This window comes from Pteropus vampyrus, unplaced genomic scaffold (assembly GCF_000151845.1).
Source record: "Pteropus vampyrus isolate Shadow unplaced genomic scaffold, Pvam_2.0 Scaffold244, whole genome shotgun sequence".
NCBI classification, from domain to species: Eukaryota; Metazoa; Chordata; class Mammalia; order Chiroptera; family Pteropodidae; genus Pteropus; species Pteropus vampyrus.
The window spans coordinates 2,226,547-2,247,498 of record NW_011889025.1 but is presented as its reverse complement, the minus strand read 5'-3'; the positions used below and the strand labels follow the sequence as shown (position 1 = coordinate 2,247,498).

Here is a 20,952-nt window from a genome sequence, read left to right as displayed (position 1 = left end):
ATTTGTATGTACATACATACATATATATATACACACACAAGTTTTTTGTTAAACAGTGTACCACCTTGCACTGGCAGCTGTCTCATACATATTGTGCTTACCACATTTCTTGACTGCATCATTTCCTCTTGTGCTTAATTTGATCTTGTATTTTGTTCATCATGCAACTTAGACCTCGCAAGATTCCCAATGATTTAGTTCAACAAAATATGAACTCACAATAAAAAAAAAATCATACACACACAGAAACAAGCCACAATGAGGGAGATTTAGCAGTACCAACAGATTTGGATTCCAAAGGATTTCGGCTATTAGAATTATCAGATACAGGACACGAAATAATTTTATATGAATTATTTAAAGAAACAAAACATATGATCAAAATGAGACAAGGAATAGAGACTATTAGTGATGACCAGGCAATTTTGGGGAAAAATGAAATAGAATTTCTAAAAAATTCTAAATTAAAATCATTAAAATTTGAAGTGCAATGGGAGAATTAAACAGTAAATTAAACACATCTGAAGAAAGAAGGTGTGAACTGAAAAATTTGAAGCTATTTTCTTGAATGTTGCACCAAGAGATAAGATGGAAAATATGAAGGTGATTTTGAGACATGGAAGATAGAGTGAGAAGGTCTAACATGTGCCTAATTTTAAAATGACCTCAGAAGAAAGGCCTGTCATGTGACAAGAAATGATGAGCAAATAAACTGGTAAATATGTAGATAAATCTAAACAATATTTACTTAATTAAATATTAAATAATAATGACTAATTTGTGGGGTTAAATAAAATAACTAAAATTCTAAACAATAATGACATATAAGTTGAGGATTGCTTAGAATTAAATATGTGATACTTTAGATTGATTATGAAGAGGCACTTAGCCCTGTGAAATGTCTGGGCCAAGTACATTCTAGGTAGAGGGAGCTGCAAGAGTAAAGGCCCTGAAGCAGAAAAAGGTCTTGATGTGTTTGAGTTGGAGAAAGAAGGCTAGTGTGATTGGAGCTAGCATATGTGGCAGAAGAGATAAGTTAATGTAGAGCCAAGATAAAACATTTGGATTTTATTCTATTAATGGTCAGCCTTTAGACAATTTTAAGCAGAAGAGTTCTATGCCTGAGTAAAATTGTAAAGTACTACTCTGACTGCAGTATAGAGAATAGTATGAGTGTTTGTGTAGGGGGTTAGGGGCACACTGTCCTGAGTGGACATATAGAGACCAGTTATAAAGCTACTGTATCATGTCTTGGACTAGGACAGTGACAATGGAGAGGAAAAAATGTGATTTCTAGTAAAAAATGTTTTCTGGTTTGGGCAGCTGGCAGAATTCTGGTACTATTTATTGTGATGAGAAAAGCTGGAGGGAAGTAGAATTTAGAGAGGGAGAAATCAGAGTTTAGTCTTGGGTATTTTACATTTGAGATGCCTATCCAATAACCAAGTGGAGTTATAAAGAAGACAGTTGAATATAAGAGTCTAGAGTTCAGGCATAAGAAAAGTTTGGAGATATCAATATGTGAGTCATCAATATACAGAGAATATGAAAGGCTTTGGGACTGGGTATGACCTCCTAGTAAGTAAATGTAAATAAAAAAAGAAAGATATCAGATAACTGAGCACTGGGGTTTTCAAATTTTGAGCGGTCTGGAAGAGGAAGAGAATCGAGCAAAGGAGATTGAGTTAGGAAGAAATTCAGAAATTTTCAGTGTCCCAGAAGCTGAGAGAGGCAAGTATTTAAGGGGAAGGATTTGCTCAACTTACATCTGATGTTGCTGAGGGGTTTAGTAAGATGAAGCCAGTGAAGTGACCATGGAATCTGACAACATGGAAGTCATTGTTGACCTTGATGAGAGCAACCTTGGTGGAGTGATGGGAATGGAAGCCTGATTGGATGAGTTTAGAGGAGAATTGGAGATGTGGAAGAGAACCTAAGATATCATAAACGTGGAAGTGTTTTGAAAGCAGTAAAATTATTTTACGAATGCAAGTGGTATTGTTATTATTTCACCAGAAATTTTAGTGAAGTTCGAGACATTGAATAAAGAGATCTGTGCCAATAGAGGCACTGCAGAACCAAGGAGCTTTTTGCCCAGACAAAAAGTTGACATGGAAAATCGATAACTAAGACAATAACTCCAGGAAAATAAGTTTGGCAAGAATGCCAGGATTGTCTTGGAAACATTGTCCTAGTTTTGCAAGCCAAACCTGTGCCTATCTCTGACTGGAGCCTATTTAGGGTTGTCAGGCAAGAAATATTCCAAAATGAGAGCAGCAGTAACTTTTAGAAAAAAGCCTCATCTGTCATGTTTACTGAATCTTTCATTAACTCATTTTGTGAAGCTAGCAAGCCATTCTCTATGGGCAGGGCATTGTTGGCAAGACTGGGAAATCAGTGTGGTTTGTCTTCCTTGCCACAAGATTCCCTCTTCTTCACCACTGGGGCAACTCCTTTCCCCATAGACACTCTCTGTCCTTCTCTTCACCTGAGTTCCACCAATAGGCAATTGTATGTTTTGTCTATTCAGAAAGCTGGTAGATGAGTTTGGGCAATTGTGCTTTGGAGAATTAGAACCTCTGTGACTATAGTCGACAAGATGCAGTTCATTTTCCCAAGGCTATTAAGGAAAAGTTATGTTCCTGCTTCTCTGCCTTTATTTATGCAGTTACCTGGAATACTCTTTATCCCTATCTCCATCAACCTATAACCCACACATTCTCAAGACTCAGATTTGGTGTCATCTCTGTGCAGCCTTTCCTAGTTCTCATGATTAGAATTTCTTCTCTTTGTCTTCTCCCCTTGCTCTTTGTCCCTTTATAATAGTGCTAACAACAGTCTGCCTTGTGTTCCAATTATTTGTGTAGTTCCGACTTGGTTATTATGCTGTCAGCTCTGAGGACAGGGGCCTTTTATTGCACGTTTCTGTATCTCTCACATAGTTCCTTTGCCATAGTAAGTGCTTAATGAATGAATTTTAGTGGGATAGAACTTTAGATGAAAATGTTTCGCATGTTGAAAGTGAGTCTCACAGATATACAAGCAACATGCACTTCCTGGGATAACATTTCTTTCTGAATGATTAGATAGTGAAATATAGAATCTACCAGCAGTAGGTACATATGATAACTAACTGCCGTCATCTGTAATATGTGGATAGAGAATCTAATCAAGCTTAAATCAAGTCACAGAGTGAATTTGCCATTTGCAGCTAATAGAGTTAAACTGCTCTCACACAGTGATCTGTTGTCTTTAATTCCCCATTTGTACTTCGACATTTAAGCCACTGGACAGTCCGTATAATCTATTGTTCACAGTAATATACAACCGAGTTAGCTTCCCTTCCTTCGATAGCTGCTGATGTTTTTAAAAAAGGAAGAACTTTGAGTTAAGTTTTCAATGTTAATGTGAGTTGATTTTATTGTTTTTGTGATGGCAGTTGATTGATTACAAAGACAGGTGTTATGCTTTTGTGTTCTCTTCTCTCGCTTAAATACTCAAGCGTGACATACAAAAGATGATGTCAACAAGACCCTTGCTCTCTGAGGATGCTGTACGTGGTATCATAATGATTGTTATTTTTACCACTTCTGTTGCCACCTCTTTTTGAGAAATTTTATCTCAAAAAACTAATTTTCAAAATTATACATTTGCAATGTAAACTAAGGTAGATTTTGTGTTATGTTACCTCCATGAAATTATGAAAACCAGTAGTAAGTGTGAGTTTCATTCAGAAATTGTCGTACACTCCATTCTTGTCCTGCTTCCTCTTTCCTTCTTCCTTTTTCTTTTTCTCTTCCTTCTCCCCCTCCTTCAACACATACTCAGTTGCCAGGTAGAGTGATGAATAGGAGTTGTCTTGTCCATAAATTAAAAATATGATCCACAAATATGCTTTCTTTTTTTAATCCAGTAAAATGTTGTAAGGCATATCGGGCATTGATTAGGACAAATAAGGACTCTCCTGTCTAGGCTCTATATATGCCTTTGAAGTCAAGGCTTTAGGAAGACATGTTCTATCAGAAAATTTAATTGTTTTGTCCTGAATTGAATCAGGACGGCTGAATGCTAGTTTCAACTCTGCCATGGGCTACCTGTGTATCCTTGGGCCACTATGACTCTCCATGTTGTGAGCTCCTCATCTTTAAGATGGAAATCTTTCTATTTTCCCAGCTCTGAAACAAAGTGAAAGAGGGCTGTTGTATCTCAATATCCAAGTCATTTGGGAAAGCTGGATATCCACATGCACAATGTGAGTTTGTCTATATTTGAGAGCCAGTAAAATGTGTGCTGGGATCACACAAGAAACCTGATGCTGAACAGCTGGACTGAAAAATGAAATGCGCTTGAAGCCAGTCTCAGCATTGTGAGGTTGTCAGAAACATAAGGGGGCTTTGCCTTTCTCAGAAGCTCTCTAAAGGAGGGGTTATTCAAAGGCTTTTCCCAAAGCCTTGGTGAGAGCAGAGAGGCTTGGTGGGGGCAATATGTGAAGGCTTTGTTGTCCTACAATAGGATATCATGGTGTGTCACCATCATGGCTGTTTATGAGCTTTTGGGTTTTCTTTTTGAGAAGCCAATTTCCACAAATGCCTCCAAAATGAATGCTCTGGTACCCTTTGAGGAAGGGTTGCTGTTTGAAGTATTTACTAAAGTCTTTTTAGGGCTAGTAGTTGATTCAGGTTTTCTATTTCTTTTTGAGCTAATTTCATTATTTAGGTTTTTCTTTAAAAATTATTCATTTCATCTAAGTTTTCAAACGAATTAGCATAGTTATGCAAAAAATAACTTCCAACTTCACAGTTTCTTGTTCCTAAATTTGTGTATTTGTTAACCTTTCAAAACCTTTGGATGCTAGTGTCTGTTGTCTACCACAACTGATTTCTTCTTGCTTGTTTCTACTTTTCTGCTTTTGTATAACTTTACAAAGTCTCCTCTTATTATTTTTTTTATTTGGTTGAGGCAAAGCAGTCCTGGCTAAATTATCACTATATGATAAATACTCTACCAGGAACCATGAGTAGATACAGAGGGAAGGATAAACTTGGTCTTTACATTCAAGAAACCTATGACCTAATGGGAAAGACTAGGTGAATACTCATGAAAATACCAGCAGGTCTTGAAACAAAGTGCTAAATCCTAGAGACCACTAAGGGAAGAATGCCCAAGGGTGAGGCTTCCCTCGCTCATGATCAAAACTAAAAGCAGCCATTGAGGGTCAGGGGCAACCTCAAACATAAGGGCATAGCAGAGAATTTCTGTGTCAAGGAGGTGGCAGGGAGTAAACAATTCAGAGATACACAATATATCAAAGTTAGAGGCTTCAGGTTTTATTGAGCCAAGGTCCAAGATGTCAGGGTTCAAAGCTATGTATCTTATGTCATTGGATATGTTACCAGGAAAATATGCACGTTGTTTATTGAACTAACAGTGCCAGCCGGTGACTTGTTCACTTGGATGTGGTACTAAATAGCTCCCATGGCACCTAAATATCCTCCCATCTTAGCACTCATGACACTACATTGGAATGCTTTATTTCAATATATTTCACTTCATCAGATTGTGAGCACCATGAACACGGCCTGAGTCTTATTCATCTTTGTTTCCCCAGTGCCTGAACCATATGTAAGTGGTTTGTATTACTAAGCGGCCAAAAGCACAGGCTTTAAAGTCAGACAGAGCTACATTTGTTTGGCTTCATCACTTTCCACCTGAGTAATTTATTTATTGTCTCTAGGTCTCATTTTTCTCATCTGTAAAATAATGAAGACAATAATACCGATTTCTAGGATTTGTTGTGAGAGTAAAATGAGATGACAGATTTGGAAGTACTTAATAGAGTGCCTGTCACAGAGTAAGCATTCAATTAGTGGTAGCTCTAATTGTCATTACATATTGTGGAATGAATGAATGTGTGAGAGACAAGTGGGCTGAAGAAGGATGTTGGCCGATTTGATGAATTCAGAACCCCGGGCTGGGAAGAGCCTTAATTAATAAAGCAATGCTGGCAGTTCTCCAAGTCTCCTTCTCTTCTCTTGGCATCTCTTGGATGGTTGGGAGGCTGAGACAATGGGGATAATCTTTATGCATCTCTTGCTTTGTATAAGGCTTGTAATCATCTTGGCTGAGGAACAAGGATTGAATAGACCTAAAGTGGGAGACGATGTTATTAATATAAACATTTTTCAAATATTGCTCTCTGCACTCAGCATGCTATTGTTAGTTTGTGAGCACTGTGCCATTGCTGTGTAGCTTAGAACAATTAGAAGGTTTGAACGCTTTCAAGATAAGGATTGAGATAAGAACATTTTGACTCTACAGTTTCTTCTGAAGTTTCCTGGGTGTGCTGGATTAATTATCAGATGTAATTAGGAAAACTGACAATTAGGGAGATTACAGGGAGCAGCATATTTTCCCAGCAACACTTGTTTCTTTGGGCAGAAAAGGTGTTGAGGAGACTGTCTTTCTGTTGTGGACAAGCAGCAATACAGAGAGCACTAGAGAACAGGTAGGATCCTGGGAACATGGCTTTACCAGCAGAACCTCAAGTCTGTGGGATTACATTGCTCTTGATTAGGTTTTAAGAAGTCAGAAGAGTTTTCCTCTTCTTTCCCTTCCTTTTTTTTTCAGGAAGGAATGATATTCTGAGCTACTACCAGATTCTTGGTCCATTTTAAGCAAAAGTCCAATGTTTGTGGATCCAAAGCAATTAAGAACTGATGTCTTTTTACAACTAATGAGGATGGAGAGAGATACTTCCACCTCTCAGTCAGTCACAGAAGTTTATCCACCACATGCTGCAGAAGATCTTTCTCATCTGCCTTGGTCTAGGCCCCTGGCCCCAGAGTTGGGTGAAGAATATGCTGCCTTTGAGTCTCTGACAAAAGGTGTCATTTATACAGCCATCTGCTTGTTGACGTTTATTCAGAAGGGGGCATTCCATTGGACATGGTCCCAAAGTTACTCTTGATACAAGACTATCACACATGAAACAAGGAAAAACAATGGCATTCAGTATATATTTATTCAGTAGGGGCTGTGGTATAGACAAGTAAACCTGGTATTTTGAGAAAAAGGAAATTCTTGGGGACTAGAGATAATGGCCCAGATTTGAAAAAATTTTCCCTTGCCATCATGGTATGAAGTTCATTGTCATAATACCATCAAATACCAAGCCAATGATTCTGCTTTCTCCATAGGTAACTTGTCTCCATGATTTCTTTGGTGACGATGATGTATTTATTGCCTGTGGTCCTGAAAAATTTCGCTATGCTCAAGATGACTTTTCTTTGGATGAAAATGGTAAGCACAACCACTGGATTTTATTGTTCCATTGTTCTCCTTCCTTCTATCCCTTAGGATTTCCATGGGTTTATATATGGCCTGGAGCATATACGTTTATGGTCCCTCAAGGGAAAATATTGTTAATCTTTCTCTTGTATATTTGATAAATAAGTCACTAAGTGAAAAGTTGATTAGATATCTCAGATTTCCACTCCAAACTCACTAAAAATCACCATCTATCTCAGTAGTGGCCATTTTTCTTGAACCATATATTGTGTCACATGGACTGGCAGACACAATCAGACCATGGGAAGGAGCATTTAGAGTCATAACTTGGATATTGTATGTATAAGTTTTTTTCTAGTCAACGTCCTCTAGCTATTTGGCCCATGTTGATGATTCTACTTTAGAAAAATTCTCCATGGTGTCTTTACTCTCAAACCTTTTCCCTTTTCCCATCTTCTGGTTTGTTGCCCCATTCCTCTTACTTTTTGACTCAAGAGTCCAGAAGGCTGTTAATCTCAGGAAGGAGGTGAAACACCTGCCCATCTCCTTTTGCTGAGTCCAAGCTCCAGGTAGAACTTAATGGTGAATTAGCTCATACAGCAATAGGATTAGGATGTAATCCTGATGGAAATACACATTAAAAATGCATTTTTCACATATAAGGAGTAAAGTGTGAGAAAAACAAAGCAAGTTGTACTAATATAGACTTTACAAACAACTCAAGGGATAAGGACTGTAAAAGGCATAGCATTTCTGCTGTGTTCCCATTGAGAAGAGACAAATGACCATAAAATAGCTAAACAAATCTCGGCCCATGTCCAACTTTCTATAGCTTCTATATATCCAACTCTGGACAGTGATAACTGAAGTTCACCAACCAAAACAGAAGTAAAAGTAGAAGAAATAAAAATGAACTTTTTGCTTAACTCATTATCCTAAAAATCTCAGTTTGCCAGAAAAGATCTTGTAATCTTTTTGGGTAAATGATATTTCAATGTACCTTTAAGTAAAAGGTGACAAGGAGGTGTCCAAAAAAAAAAAAATACAACAATAAAAAACTGATCTCTACCAAGCTGTTTGGTTTTACTTTGAGCAGCACAAGTTTGGAAAAATTATAAAATATGGTGGAAAGAGCCCTAGCCTGGGACTCAGGAGACTTGGCTGCTAGTCCTTGTTCTGCTATATTCTTGTTTTGTGGCCCTAAGCAAGAGGCTTAAGCTCTTTGTATTCTTATCAATAAAATGAGTATAATAGTCCTTCTAATACATTAGCACAATAAGTGCTAAAAATTGCCACAGTAGGGATGCTGACTGACCTGTACAGAAATGGTGCTCCAAACATCTCTGACTGCGGTTGGGACAAGTAGCAGGGATATTTGACAGACTCTCCTACACACTCATGAGCTTTCTATAGATTCTGAGTGTTAGAGTCACTGCTGGCCTGTTTATTCATTAAATCAGCATAAGAGATTATGATAACATGAATTTAAAATAAAAAACTCTATAAATGCAAGATGGTGGTGGCAGTAGTAGTGCTTATTTATAAAATGACATAACATCCCAAACATACTTATTATAATTCATGGCATGTAATGAACAATAAATGATAGCTCTCTTCTACTCTTTTAAATTACTCATGAATGTTTCATCTGTGTGGCTGCAACCTCTGAGCTGTCAATCTCTTTTCCAAAAAATTAATCAATCATACCAATAGGTGTTATTCTGAGACATAGCTGGTTTGTCCACAAATGATTGAGTTGACTAATTACCTATCCAACCCGGTCTTCAACTCCTTCGCTTGTTTCCATAATCCAGGGATTTAAACACCCATTTTAGCTCAGGTGACTTTCGAAAGTTTCTCCCACTCCAGAGCCACCATTCTTATGAGGACCACCTTGTGGTCCTGAGCCATTAAGTGCTTTGACCTATGGTGGTTATTCCAGATTCCAGAGTTTGATAATATGCTGAGCCTCAGTTCTCCCCTGGCTCTCCTAAGCTGTCTGTATCTTTTTCCACCAGAATGCCGAGTCATGAAAGGAAACCCTTCAGCCACAGCTGGCCCCAAAGCATCCCCAACACCTCAGAAGAGTTCAGCCAAAAGCCCTGGCCCCATGCGCCGGAGCAAGTCTCCAGCTGACTCAGGTAACGACCAAGACGGTGAGTGTTCTTTTCCTAACTGTGCACGCTGACTTCATTTATGGAGGCCAGTACCCTCTGCATGCAGAGGAATGAATTCCTCATGAACACCATTGAGTCTCCATGATACCAGTTCTGTGAATTCAGAAACTAAATAGTCAAACTTGTTTGGAGTCATGGAGACACACCCATAGCCCTGATTCTACTCAAGTGGGTGCAAACCAGAGATCTGGCCTATTTTGCCATGCTTGTTGTAATGCTTATTGTTGTGGTTGTCTTCATTGTCATCATCTTCAACATCATTCAGCAAAAGCACAGTAATGAGATAATCATGTCAAACATAAATTTGAAATAGAAAATAAAAAGCAAAAACAAGAAGTTAAAAAATGTGACCTAAAAGTGTCAACATAGTTGATGCACTTGAGCCTCAAATTTGGCTTTGAACTTTTAAAATTCAAAACAAAAAGAAACAAGATGAATTGCATCATTCTCACAATTAGAAAAGAAAGTGTAGGCCAGGTTCTAAAAGGAAACAAAGAGATTCATCATATATAATTTTATCTAGTGGATAGTAAGTAATCTAAAAAATGTGGTCTATGGATCACTACCAACCCATGAACAATTTGTCAGTCTATGACTAGATTAGGAGTTTGTGCCAAATGTAAATCTTGCTACTTACTGAACACACCATTTACTGTAGCTGACTCTTTTTTCATAGCATTATTTTATTGATGAAGGCAGCAATATATCGGTTTATGTTCTGGTGCAAAGTCTTGTACCAACAGTTTGAGTGACACTGATCTAAAAGGCAAAGGATACAGAAGTTCAGTTTAGAAGCTTAGTAGACTCATGCATAGACAATTTGAGTTCTTCATAGCAAGGAAATTATATGGTCCAGAAGAACACATTTATCCTTGCAAGGATCAGAGTTCACCATGAGAATTCTAGCTTGAGAGCCTTGGGGTACCCTTCTCTTCAATTTGAGACAGCTTGAACAGCCTATTGGTTTTGAAATGCCTATGGTCTAGAAGAACAGCCTGTTGTGCTGGCCTCACACTGTCAGGAACGTGCATGTCACCAGACATTTCTTTATTCTCAGACAGAAAGAACTAAACTGTGAAGAGACAGCTCAGGCTTTTCATAGTTTCATGTGTTTGCACATGCTGTTGCCTTGTACCTGGAATGCCATCCCTCTAGTCAACTACTCTTCTTTGCTTGAAAACTCCTATTCATCCTTCAATACATCAATTATATAGTTGTTCTGTTCTCTGCAATATCATAGCATGTATAAGGTATATATTTACTTGTCTACTTTCCCAGCTAAATACTGGGTCCCTCGAGAACACGATGTCATATTTATTTTTGTATCCTCAGTGCTGAGCACAGTGCTTGGGTCCTAGTAGATGCTCAAATAATGCTTGTGAATGAATAGATGCATAAGAGCACCAATTTCACCCAACATAGTGTTAGAGATCCAGTAAGCATTTAGGTAATGTCTACTGAAGGAATAAAAATGCATGTGTTTGGTGATATTTTGGCTAAGTGTATAGAATAGCACAAGAATCTACCTAAACAAATTCATATTGCTCAAACAACAAAGACCTACATTTTAAAGCTTAGATTGAAAATGAAATTGTTTGTACAGATTCTAAGTAGGGTCTTGCAAAAAAATTGAGTTTAAACACTAAGTTAAGATCATAAAGTCTGGCAATAAGTTTGTTTAGCTAATCATTTTTTAGCTAAACATTCCTCATGTTAGCTAAACATTCCTGGCTATTTCTGGGATATTCTAACCTGTATTACTTATCTCTTGCTATGAAACAAATTGCCCCAAACCTGAATGGCTTAAAACACAAACATTCGTTATCGTAGATTCTGTGGATCAGGAATTCTGATATGGGTTAGCTGGGTGGTTCTTTCTGGCCCAGAATCTCTCATGTAGCTGTGGTCAAGATATTGGTAGAGGTTATAGTCATCTGAAGGCTCATCTGGGACTGTAGGATCCACTTCCAAGATGGCTGTTGGCAGGATCTTTGCCCAGAATGAGTGATTCAAGAGAGTGAACAAGGAAGGAGATGTAGTACCTATTGTGATCTAGTCTCTAAAGTCACATGCTGTCCCTTCTGTTGTAGTCAATTCATTAGAAGTAGTCACTAAGTTCAGCCCACATTTGAGGGGAGGGGAATCAGGCTCTACCTCTTGCAGGAAGGTGTAACAGAGAATTTATGGATCTATTTTTAAACTACCACATGACCCATGAGTTAGAAATGCAGAGGTGGTAGCAGCTTGAAGTAAATGGATTCTCTTGCAGACTGTATCCAATTGGGTTACCTAGCACACAGGAACCCAACCACCTATAATGAAACATGATTTAAACATGTCAAATAAGTGATCTCCAGTGTGCTACCTACAGAATTTTTCTTTCTGCAAAACATGCACCTCATTGACTCGAATATATTAGAGACAGAGTGGGAATGCATAAAGACTCAACAAATATTTGTCAAACTGAAAGGAGTTAGGGTAGATCCTAACCCAATCTTAGGCAGACAAGACATGCTCTTGTTCCTTCAGAACTCCCTTGCTAATAGGAAGAAACGAGGATATATTCTCACACACAAAATAAGCAGAGTAATCAATTTGAAGAGGGAAAAGGGGACTTTACTTGGCAGATTTCAGAATTACAAGCAGTCCCTATTCCCTGCCATTACAAAATCTAAGGCATTCTCAGTAGGGAACATTTAAATCTTCAATTCAGATAGTTCATGAACGTAAGTGAAGCCTGACTCCAGCCTAGTCAGCCTCCTTGATAATTTCCACTTAAATGATGTGTCTAGAGTCTCCACATGATTTCAGCCACAAAAAGTAAAAGGATCCATGTAACATAACTTTGCGCATTTCATGGCAGTTTGTTTAAGGCCAAGATCAGGGCATCCACTCAGTGAACATTCCACAGAGACAGAGTGATCTCAGGCAAAAAGTATTTTAGGTAAGGTTTGAATTTGACACAACCATTTTTCGCTTTCCACCCCTACCTCATTCAGGACCATTCCAAGCTGGGAGGTGGAGGAGGATAGAATATGGAAGGAGAGACAGAAACCTCTCTAGGAAGGCCCAGCTACTTCCCAGCTATGTGACTTGGGACAAATTCTTTTACCTTTTCTAAGACTTGGTTTCCATTTTGGATAACATAGAATTTGCATGTCTGTAAATAAAAATCATCTTCTATTGTTATCAATTATTTCCAATTTACAGAATTGTATGATAGCTTCCACAGAATCAGAATCAGAGAACCAGAAGGATGAGCTATAGACAATGCATAGTTTTGCATTAGCATAAATTTCTCATTACAGACATTAAGCAGAAAGAATTATTTCATACAGTGCCAAGTTTTTTTCTGAGCTATTTGTAATGACATGTGCAGGTTAATACATATTTCACCAAAGAATTTTGGCATTAGATGGGGCTGAAATTCTTTGTTCTTTTCTAGGATGATGTAGTACCACCCCGTTTTCATCCTGTGTCTCTCTTGGATCTGGGGCTTGTGGATGGATTCACATTTCTTCATTCAACCTGATTAATTAAAGGTTGTGTAAGATAGGCCACTTCCTGGGAATTTTAACTACCTTCTTTTGAAGGCAAACAAAGCCCAAAATATTCCTCTTTAGTAGGAACTCATACCAAATGAAACATTGGCTCAATTCAGGTTCAGTTAAAGGACTGTTTTGATATTTTAGTTCATTAAAAAATATATGGATTTGATTCTGGTTTGAACAAGTTTGCATGATTTTCAAATATATTTGAAAATATTTATTCTCTTTGAATTCAATTCAATCCCTACTACTGCCAGTACTGAGTTTGCCCCAAATAGAATGTCTATTGCTAAGTCTAAAACTCGAGATTAGGAAGGATTTAATATTATATTGTTATAAGTAGCTCATTCTCACTTAACAGAACTGATGGACTCTTAGACTCCAAGTCCCATTAGCCATATCTGTCTTTAAAGTAAGCCAAGGGACTGTGGTCAGCAGATAAAATTTGAGCCCAGGAGGCTCTTATGAGATATTTGAAGAAAGCTTGTGCAGTGCCACATTTTGATTAATCCTAGACTTGCCATTTTGATGGGCAAAGGTGAGCTGGCTTCAGAACTAAAAGAAGATATTTCTAGTATGTCTGTTTCCATTTCTGCCATTAATGTGTTATTTTTTTCTCTATATGCAACTACCACAATTTAACTTAATTTAATTTAATTTAATTTAAAAAACAAAGTAACTAGTCGATGAAAAGGAATTACTTTTCTTCTTTTTCTTTCTTTCTTTCTTTAATTTAATTTTTATTTTTTAAATTTTTAAAAATTAAGTTTATTGAGGTAACATTGGTTAGTACAATTATATAATTTTCAGGTGTACATTATAATTTGACACCTGTATATTCTATTGTGTGTTTATCACCCAAAGTTCAGTTTTTGATTTGGATACCTTTTATTTCTTTTTATTATCTTACTGCTGTGGCTAAGATTTCCAATACAATGTTGAAGAGGAGTGGTGAAAGTGGGCATTCTTGTCTTGTTCCTGATCTTAAGGAAATGCTTTTAGCCTTTCCCTATTGAGTATGATGTTAGCTGTAGGTTCGTCATAAATGGCCTTTATTAAGTTGAGGTATATACCCTCTATTCCACTTTGCTGAGAGTTTTTATCATAAGTAGATGCTGGATTTTGTCGAATGCTTTCTCTGCATCTACTGATGTGATCATATGATTTTTATGTTTTGGTTTGCTAATGCGGTGTATCACATAATTGATTTGCGGATATTGTACCAACCTTGCATCCCAGGACTAAATACAACTTGATCATGGTGTATGATATTTTTAATGTATTGCTGAATTCCATTTGCTAATACTTTGTTGACGATTTTTGTATCAATGTTCATCAGAGATATCAGCCTACAGTTTTCTTTTCCTTTTATTTTTTGTAAAGTCTGTGTCTGCTTTTAGAATCAAGAAAATGGTGGCCTCATAAAAAGAATTAGGAAATCTTTCCTCTTCTCGAGTTTTTTGGAATAGTTTGAGAAGAATAAATGTTAATTCTTCTTTGAATGTTTGGAAAAATTCACCTAGAAGCTATCTGTTATAGGACTTTTATTTGGGGGGAGCTTTTTGATTGCTGATCAATTTTGTTGGTGATAATCACATGGTTAAGATTTCTGTTTCTTCTTGACTCAGTCTTGGGAGATTGTATGTTTCTAGGAATGTATCTATTTCTTCCAGATTGTCCAATTTGTTGGTGTTTAATTGCTCGAAGAATTTCCATATGATACTTTGTATTTCTGTGGAGACAGTAGTTTACTTATACTCTTTTATTTCTGATTTTATTGATTTGAGTGCTCTCTCTTTTTTCCTTGATGAATCTGGATAGGACACTGTCAATTTGTTTTTCCTTTCAAAGAACCAGATCTTGGTTTCATTAATCTTTTTTTCTGTATATGAGGTTTTTTTTTAAATTAAGTTGAATGGGGTAACATTGGTTAATACAATTATATAATTTTCAGGTGTACATTATAATTTGACATCTGTATATTCCATTGTGTGTTTACCAAAGTCCACTTTCCTTCAGCTACCATATATTTGACCCCCTTTACCCCATCTACCTCTCTCCTCCTCCCCTACCCCATACCCTCTGGTAACCACGAGTCTGTAGTCCATGTCCATGAGTGTCTATTTGTTTGTCCTGCTCATTTGTTGCTTTTAGGTTTATTTCCCACATATAAGTGATATCATGTGATTTTCAACTTTTTCTGTCTGGCTTATTTTGCTTAGCATGATTATCTCGAGGTACATCCATGTTGTTGCAAAAGGCAGTATTTCATCTCTTCTTATGACTGAGTAATATTCCATTGTATATATATGTACCTCAGCTTCTTTAGCCAATCATCTATCCTAGGACACTTCAGTTGCTTCCATGACCTGGCCACTGTGAATAATGCTGCCATGAACATTGATGTACAAATATCTTTCCAGATATGGGTTTTCAAGATTTTGGGGTAAATACCCAGTAGAAGGATTGCTGGATCCTATGGTAGATTAGTTCTTAGATTTTTGAGGAACCTCCACACTGTTTTCCATAGTGGCTGTACCAATTTACAGTCCCACCAGCAGTGTATGAGGGTTGTTTTTTCTCCGCATTCTCTCCAGTATTTGTTATTAATTGTCCTGTTGATTATAGCTTTCTAAGAGGTGTGAGATGGTATCTCATTATGTTTTTGATTTGCATTTCTCTACTAGCTAGCAATGTTGAGCGTCTTTTCATATACTTGTTGGCCATTCGTATGTCCTCTAAGGAGAAATATCTGTTCAAGTCATCTGCTCATTTTTTTATTATTATTATTTTTATATTTTTAGGCAAGGCAACCTTTGGTTGACCTCACAGATTGCGATGACCTTTTCAGCTTACAATCCCTTATTTTTTATTTTTTTACACCTACAGTACCTGGTCTTCCTAGGTGGTCTCCCACCCAAGTACTAACCAGGCCCGATCCTGGTTAGCTTCCGAGATCAGACAGGATTGGGCTTGTTCAGAGTGGCATGGCCATAGACCATCAGCACATTTTCTGATTGGCTCATTGTTTTCTTGTTATTGAATTGTATGAGTTCTTTGTCCATTTTGGATATTAGGCTTTTATCAGGGACATTGCTTGCAAATATATGTTCCCATTCAGATGGCTGTCTCTTTACCTTGTTGACGGTTTCTTTTGCTGAGTAGAAGCTTTTCAGTTTGTTGTAGTCCCATTCATTTATTTTAGCTTTTACTTCCCTTGCTTTTGAGGCCAAATTCATAAAATCCTATTTAAGTCCAAGGTCCTTGAGTTTTTTCCCTATGTTTTCTTCTATGCATTTTATTGTTTCAGGTCTTATATTAAGATCCTTAATCCATTCTGAGTTACTTTTGGTGTGTGGTGATAGACAATAGTCTAGCTTCATTCTTTTGCAGGTGGCTTTCCAGTTTTCCCAGCACCATTTACTGAAGAGGCTTTCCTTTCTCCACTGTATGTTTTTGGCTTTTTGTCTAAAATTATTTGCCCGTATAAATATGGGGTACCTTCTGGACTCTTGATTCTGTTCCACGGGTCCGTGTATCTCTTTTGCTGCCAATACCATGCCATTTTGATTACTGTCGCTTTGTAGTATAATTTGAAGTCAGGCAGAGTGATGCCTCCAGCCTCGTTCTTTTTTCTCAGGATAGCTTTGGCAATTCAGAGTCTTTTGTGCTTCCATCAATATCTGATGATTTTTTGTTCTATTTCTTTAAAAAATGCTGATGGGATTTTGATGGGGATTGCATTAAATCTGTATAATGCTTTAGGTAATATGGTCATTTTAACTATGTTGATTCTTCCAATCCAAGAACATGGAATATCTTTCCATTTCCTTGTATCTTCTTTGATTTCTTTTAATAGGGTCTTGTAGTTTTCATTACATAGGTCCTTCATGTGTTTTGTTAAATTTATTCCTAGGTATTTTATTCTTTTTGTCCCAATTGCAAAAGGAATTATTTTTTCCACTTCTTTTTCTGACACTTCATTATTAGAGTATAGGAAAGCTGTGGATTTTTGAATGTTGATTTTATATCCAGAGACTTTACTGTATTTGCTTTTGTTTCCAGTAGTGTTCTTGAGGAGTCTTTAGGGTTTTCTGTATATAAAATCATGTCATTCACAAATAGTGACAGTTTGACTTCTTTTCCTATTTAGATGCCTTATGTCTTTGTCTTGCCTGATTGCACTCGCTAGGACCTTCCATGTTATATTGAATAACAGTGGCAATAGTGGAAAGACTTGTCTTGTTTCTGATCTTAGAGCAAAAGGTTTTAGTTTTTCACCATTAAGTATTATGTTGGCTGAGGATTTGTCATATATGGCCTTTATTATGTCAAGATATTTTTCTTCTATACCAATTTTGTTAAGTGTTTTGATTATAAATAGATGCTGTATCTGGTCAAAGGCTTTTTCTGCATCTATTGATATGATCATATGATTTTTATTTTTTAATTTGTTTATATGGTGTGTCACATGAATTGATTTGCATATGTTAAACTATCCCTGTGCCTCTGGGATGAAACCCACTTGATCTTGGTGTATAATCCTTTTAATATGTTGCTGTATTCGGTTCTTATTTAGGATTTTTGCATTTGTGTTCATGAGAGATATTGGTCTGTAGTTTTCTTTCTTTGTGTTATCCTTACTAGGTTTTGGTATCAGAGTAATATTCTCCTTATAAAATGAGTTGGGAAGTATTTGATTTTTTGAAAGAGTTTGAGGAGAATAGGTATTAAATCTTCTTTGAATGTTTGGTAAAAATTACTGGTAAAGCCATCTGGTCCTGGACTTTTACTTTTTGGTAGGTTTTTGATGATTGTTTCAATTTCCATACTGCTAATCAGTCTATTTAGATTTTTCAGTTCTTGATTCAGTCTAGGAAGATTTTATTTTTCTAAGTACTGGATCTTTTCTTCTAGGTTATTAATTTGATATTATATACTTTTTCATAGTATTCTTGTATAATCCTTTGTATTCTTTGATGTCAGTTGTAATACCCACTCTTTCATCTCTGATTTTGTTTATTTGTGTCCTTTCTCTTTTTTCTTTAGTGAGTCTAGACAGAGGGTTTTCAACTTTGTTAGCTTTCTTAAAGATCCGACTCTTTGTTGCAGTTATTTTTTCTATTGTTTTTTGTTTTCCAATTTCATTTATTTCTGCTCTAATTTTAATTATTTCTTTCCTTCTGCTGACTTTAGGCTTCATTTGTTCTTCCTTTTCTAGTTTTTTAAGATGAAGCATTAGGTTGTTTATTTGGGCTCCTTCTCGTTTTTGGAGATAGACCTGTAATGGTATGAACTTTACTTTTATGACTGCTTTTGCTGTGTCCCGAAAGTTTTGATATGCTGTACTATTGTTATCTTTCGTTTCTACATATCTCTTGATCCCTGTTTTTGTTTCTTCCCTTACCCAGTTATTTTTCAGTAGCATGTTGTTTAATCTCCATGTATTTTTGGTTCTTCCTGATTTCTTTCTGCATTGATCTCTAATTTCAAAGCATTATGATCAGGGAATATGTTTGGTATGATTTCAACCCTCCTGTATTTGTTGAGGCTATCTCTGTGTCCCAGTATGTGGTCGATTCTTGAGAATGTTCCATGTGCACTAGAGAAGAATGTATAAGCATCTGTTTTGGGATGGAAGGCTCTGTATATGTTATATTATGTCCAGTTGTTCTAATGTGTCGTTTAAGGATGTTATTTCTTTAGTGATTTTCTGTTTTGATGATTTGTCCATATCCGACTTTGAGGTTTTTAGGTCCCCTACTACTATCGCGTTTTGGTCTGTTTCTCCCTTTAGTCCTGTTAGTAATTGCTTTACATATTTTGGGGCTCCCTGATTGAGAGCATAGATATTAATAAGAGTTATGTCTGTCTTCTTGGTGCATGATTCCCTTTATCATTATGAAATGTCCCTCAATATCATTTTTTACCTTTTTTATTTTGAAGTCTATATCGATTGATATTCATACTGCTCTTCTCGCTTTCCTGTGAATGGCATTTGCTTGAAATATCATTTTCCTGCTTTTCCTTTTGAGTCTATATTTGTCTTTGGAGCTGAGATATGTCTCCTGGAAGCAGCATATGCTTGGGTTTTGGTTTTTGATCCAATCTGCAAATCTGTGCCTTTTTATTGATGAGTGTAATCCATTTACATTTAGGGTGATTATTAAAATATGAGGTCTTCTTATAGCCATTTTATCTTTTGCTTTTTGGTAGCTCGGTGTTTCCATTGCTTCCTTGTTCTTGTGTTTCTGTTTTCTTTATTTTATTTAGCTTTTGTAGGTTTTCCCTTTGGTTCTTCTTGTTTTATGTTATATACTTCAGTTCTGAATCTTCTGTGTGTGGTTACCATTACGAATATTGAGAGAGAGAGAGAGAGAGAGAGAGAAAGAGAGAGAAAGTCCATTTTCTTCTGTGCGTGCCTTATCTCCATTCTCCTTTGTAAATTTGGATCTTTGAATCCTCCCCTTTTCAGTCATTGTTGTCTCAATTTGTCCCTATGTATGCTGAATGTTCATTACTATCTTGCTATAGCAATTGTCTTCTAATTATTTAAGCTTATAAGGCCCAGTTCTTAGTACGAATTGCACTCCTCTGTTTCTATTTGCCTGAGGGTCACTTTACTCATAATTATGTATTTTTTTTGTCATTTTGTTTTAGATGAGCTGACTCCTTTTAGTATTTCCTGTAGTGCAGGCCTCATAGTGGAGAATTTTGTCAATTTTTGTATGTCTGGAAAGGTCTTAATTTCTCCTTCATATCTAAAGGAGAACTTTGCTGGATACATTATTCTAGGCTGGTAGTTCCTTTCACTTAATAGTTTAAATCTTTGATTCTATTCCTTTCTGGCTTGTAAGGTTTGCGTTGAGATGTCCGAGGGTACTCTAATGCATTTTCTTTTTTTATACGTTACTGTCTTCTTCTCCCTGGCTGCCCTGAGAATTCTCTTTGTCATTGATTTTTGATAATTTTAATACACTGTGTCTTGTTGAAAGTCCTTTTCGGGTTGAGATAATTTGGTGTTTTGTTTTACTTCTTGAATTTCAAGCTATAGCTCATTCCTTAGATTTGGGAAATTCTCATCAACTCTTTGTCTGAAAATGCTTTCTAGTTCCTGCTCCTTTCCTCTCCTTCAATAATGCCAATTCTTATGTTTCCTCTCCTGTGATGGTATCAGCTAGTTCTAGTACTTCTCTTTCTTTATTTTTCATTTTTCAGTTTCTCTCTCCTACCTTCTGATTTATTTTTAGACTTCTGTCTTCGATATCACTGATCCTTTCCTCCATTCTGTCAACTATTTTTCAAGCTCGCTAATTCATTTTTCAACTCTTGCAATGTGCGTGTTGTTTTTTTTTTTTATCCCAACGCAAACCTTCTAGATTCATCCATTTGTTACAGTTGTCACAATTTCATTCTTGTTCAAGGTTGAGTAATATTCCATTGAATATATGTAGCACCTCTTCTTTAGCCATTCATTCACTAATGGACACACAGGTTATCTTGTCTATTGTAAATAATGCTGCAATGAACATGAGACTGTGGAGTAGTGTTTTGGGTTAGTTTGGACAATATCCAGAATTGGTATTACTGGTTCCTTCTTTGTCTCTTGTTTTAAAGTCTGTTTTGTCTGGTATAAGTATTGTTATACCAGCTTGCTGTTTCTTTGTTTGTTTGTTTGTTTTTCATGAAATATATTTTTCATCCCTTTACATTCAGTCTGTGTGTGTCTTTTGATTGGAAGTGAGTCTCTTGTAGGCAACGTATGTAAGGGTCTTGTTTTCTTATCCATTCAGTCACCCTGTCATTTGGAGTATTAAGTCCATTCGCATTCAAAGCAATTGTTGATAGTTATATAGTTATTAACTTTTCATTATACATATTTTTTATCTTTTTGTCTTCTTAAAGAAATCCTTCTAACATTTCTGGTAATACTGGTTTGG

At 36.6% G+C, this 20,952-nt stretch overlaps 1 protein-coding gene and 1 pseudogene across 2 annotated transcripts in view; one reads left to right on the top strand and one right to left on the bottom strand.

The window, feature by feature from the left end:
- Nucleotides 1-20,952, top strand: part of DCX (doublecortin) — a 159,318-nt gene that overhangs the window by 109,623 nt on the left and 28,743 nt on the right. The window contains exons 4-5 of one of the 2 annotated variants that reach the window (XM_011374349.1): nt 7,197-7,299; nt 9,306-9,428. In XM_011374349.1, coding sequence (XP_011372651.1) covers nt 7,197-7,299; nt 9,306-9,428 — 226 coding nt within the window. Of the gene's footprint in view, nt 1-7,196; nt 7,300-9,305; nt 9,444-20,952 lie in introns of both variants that reach the window. The other variant, XM_011374348.1, reaches the window with a different exon arrangement.
- On the bottom strand, nt 15,893-16,011 carry LOC111729064 (annotated as a pseudogene).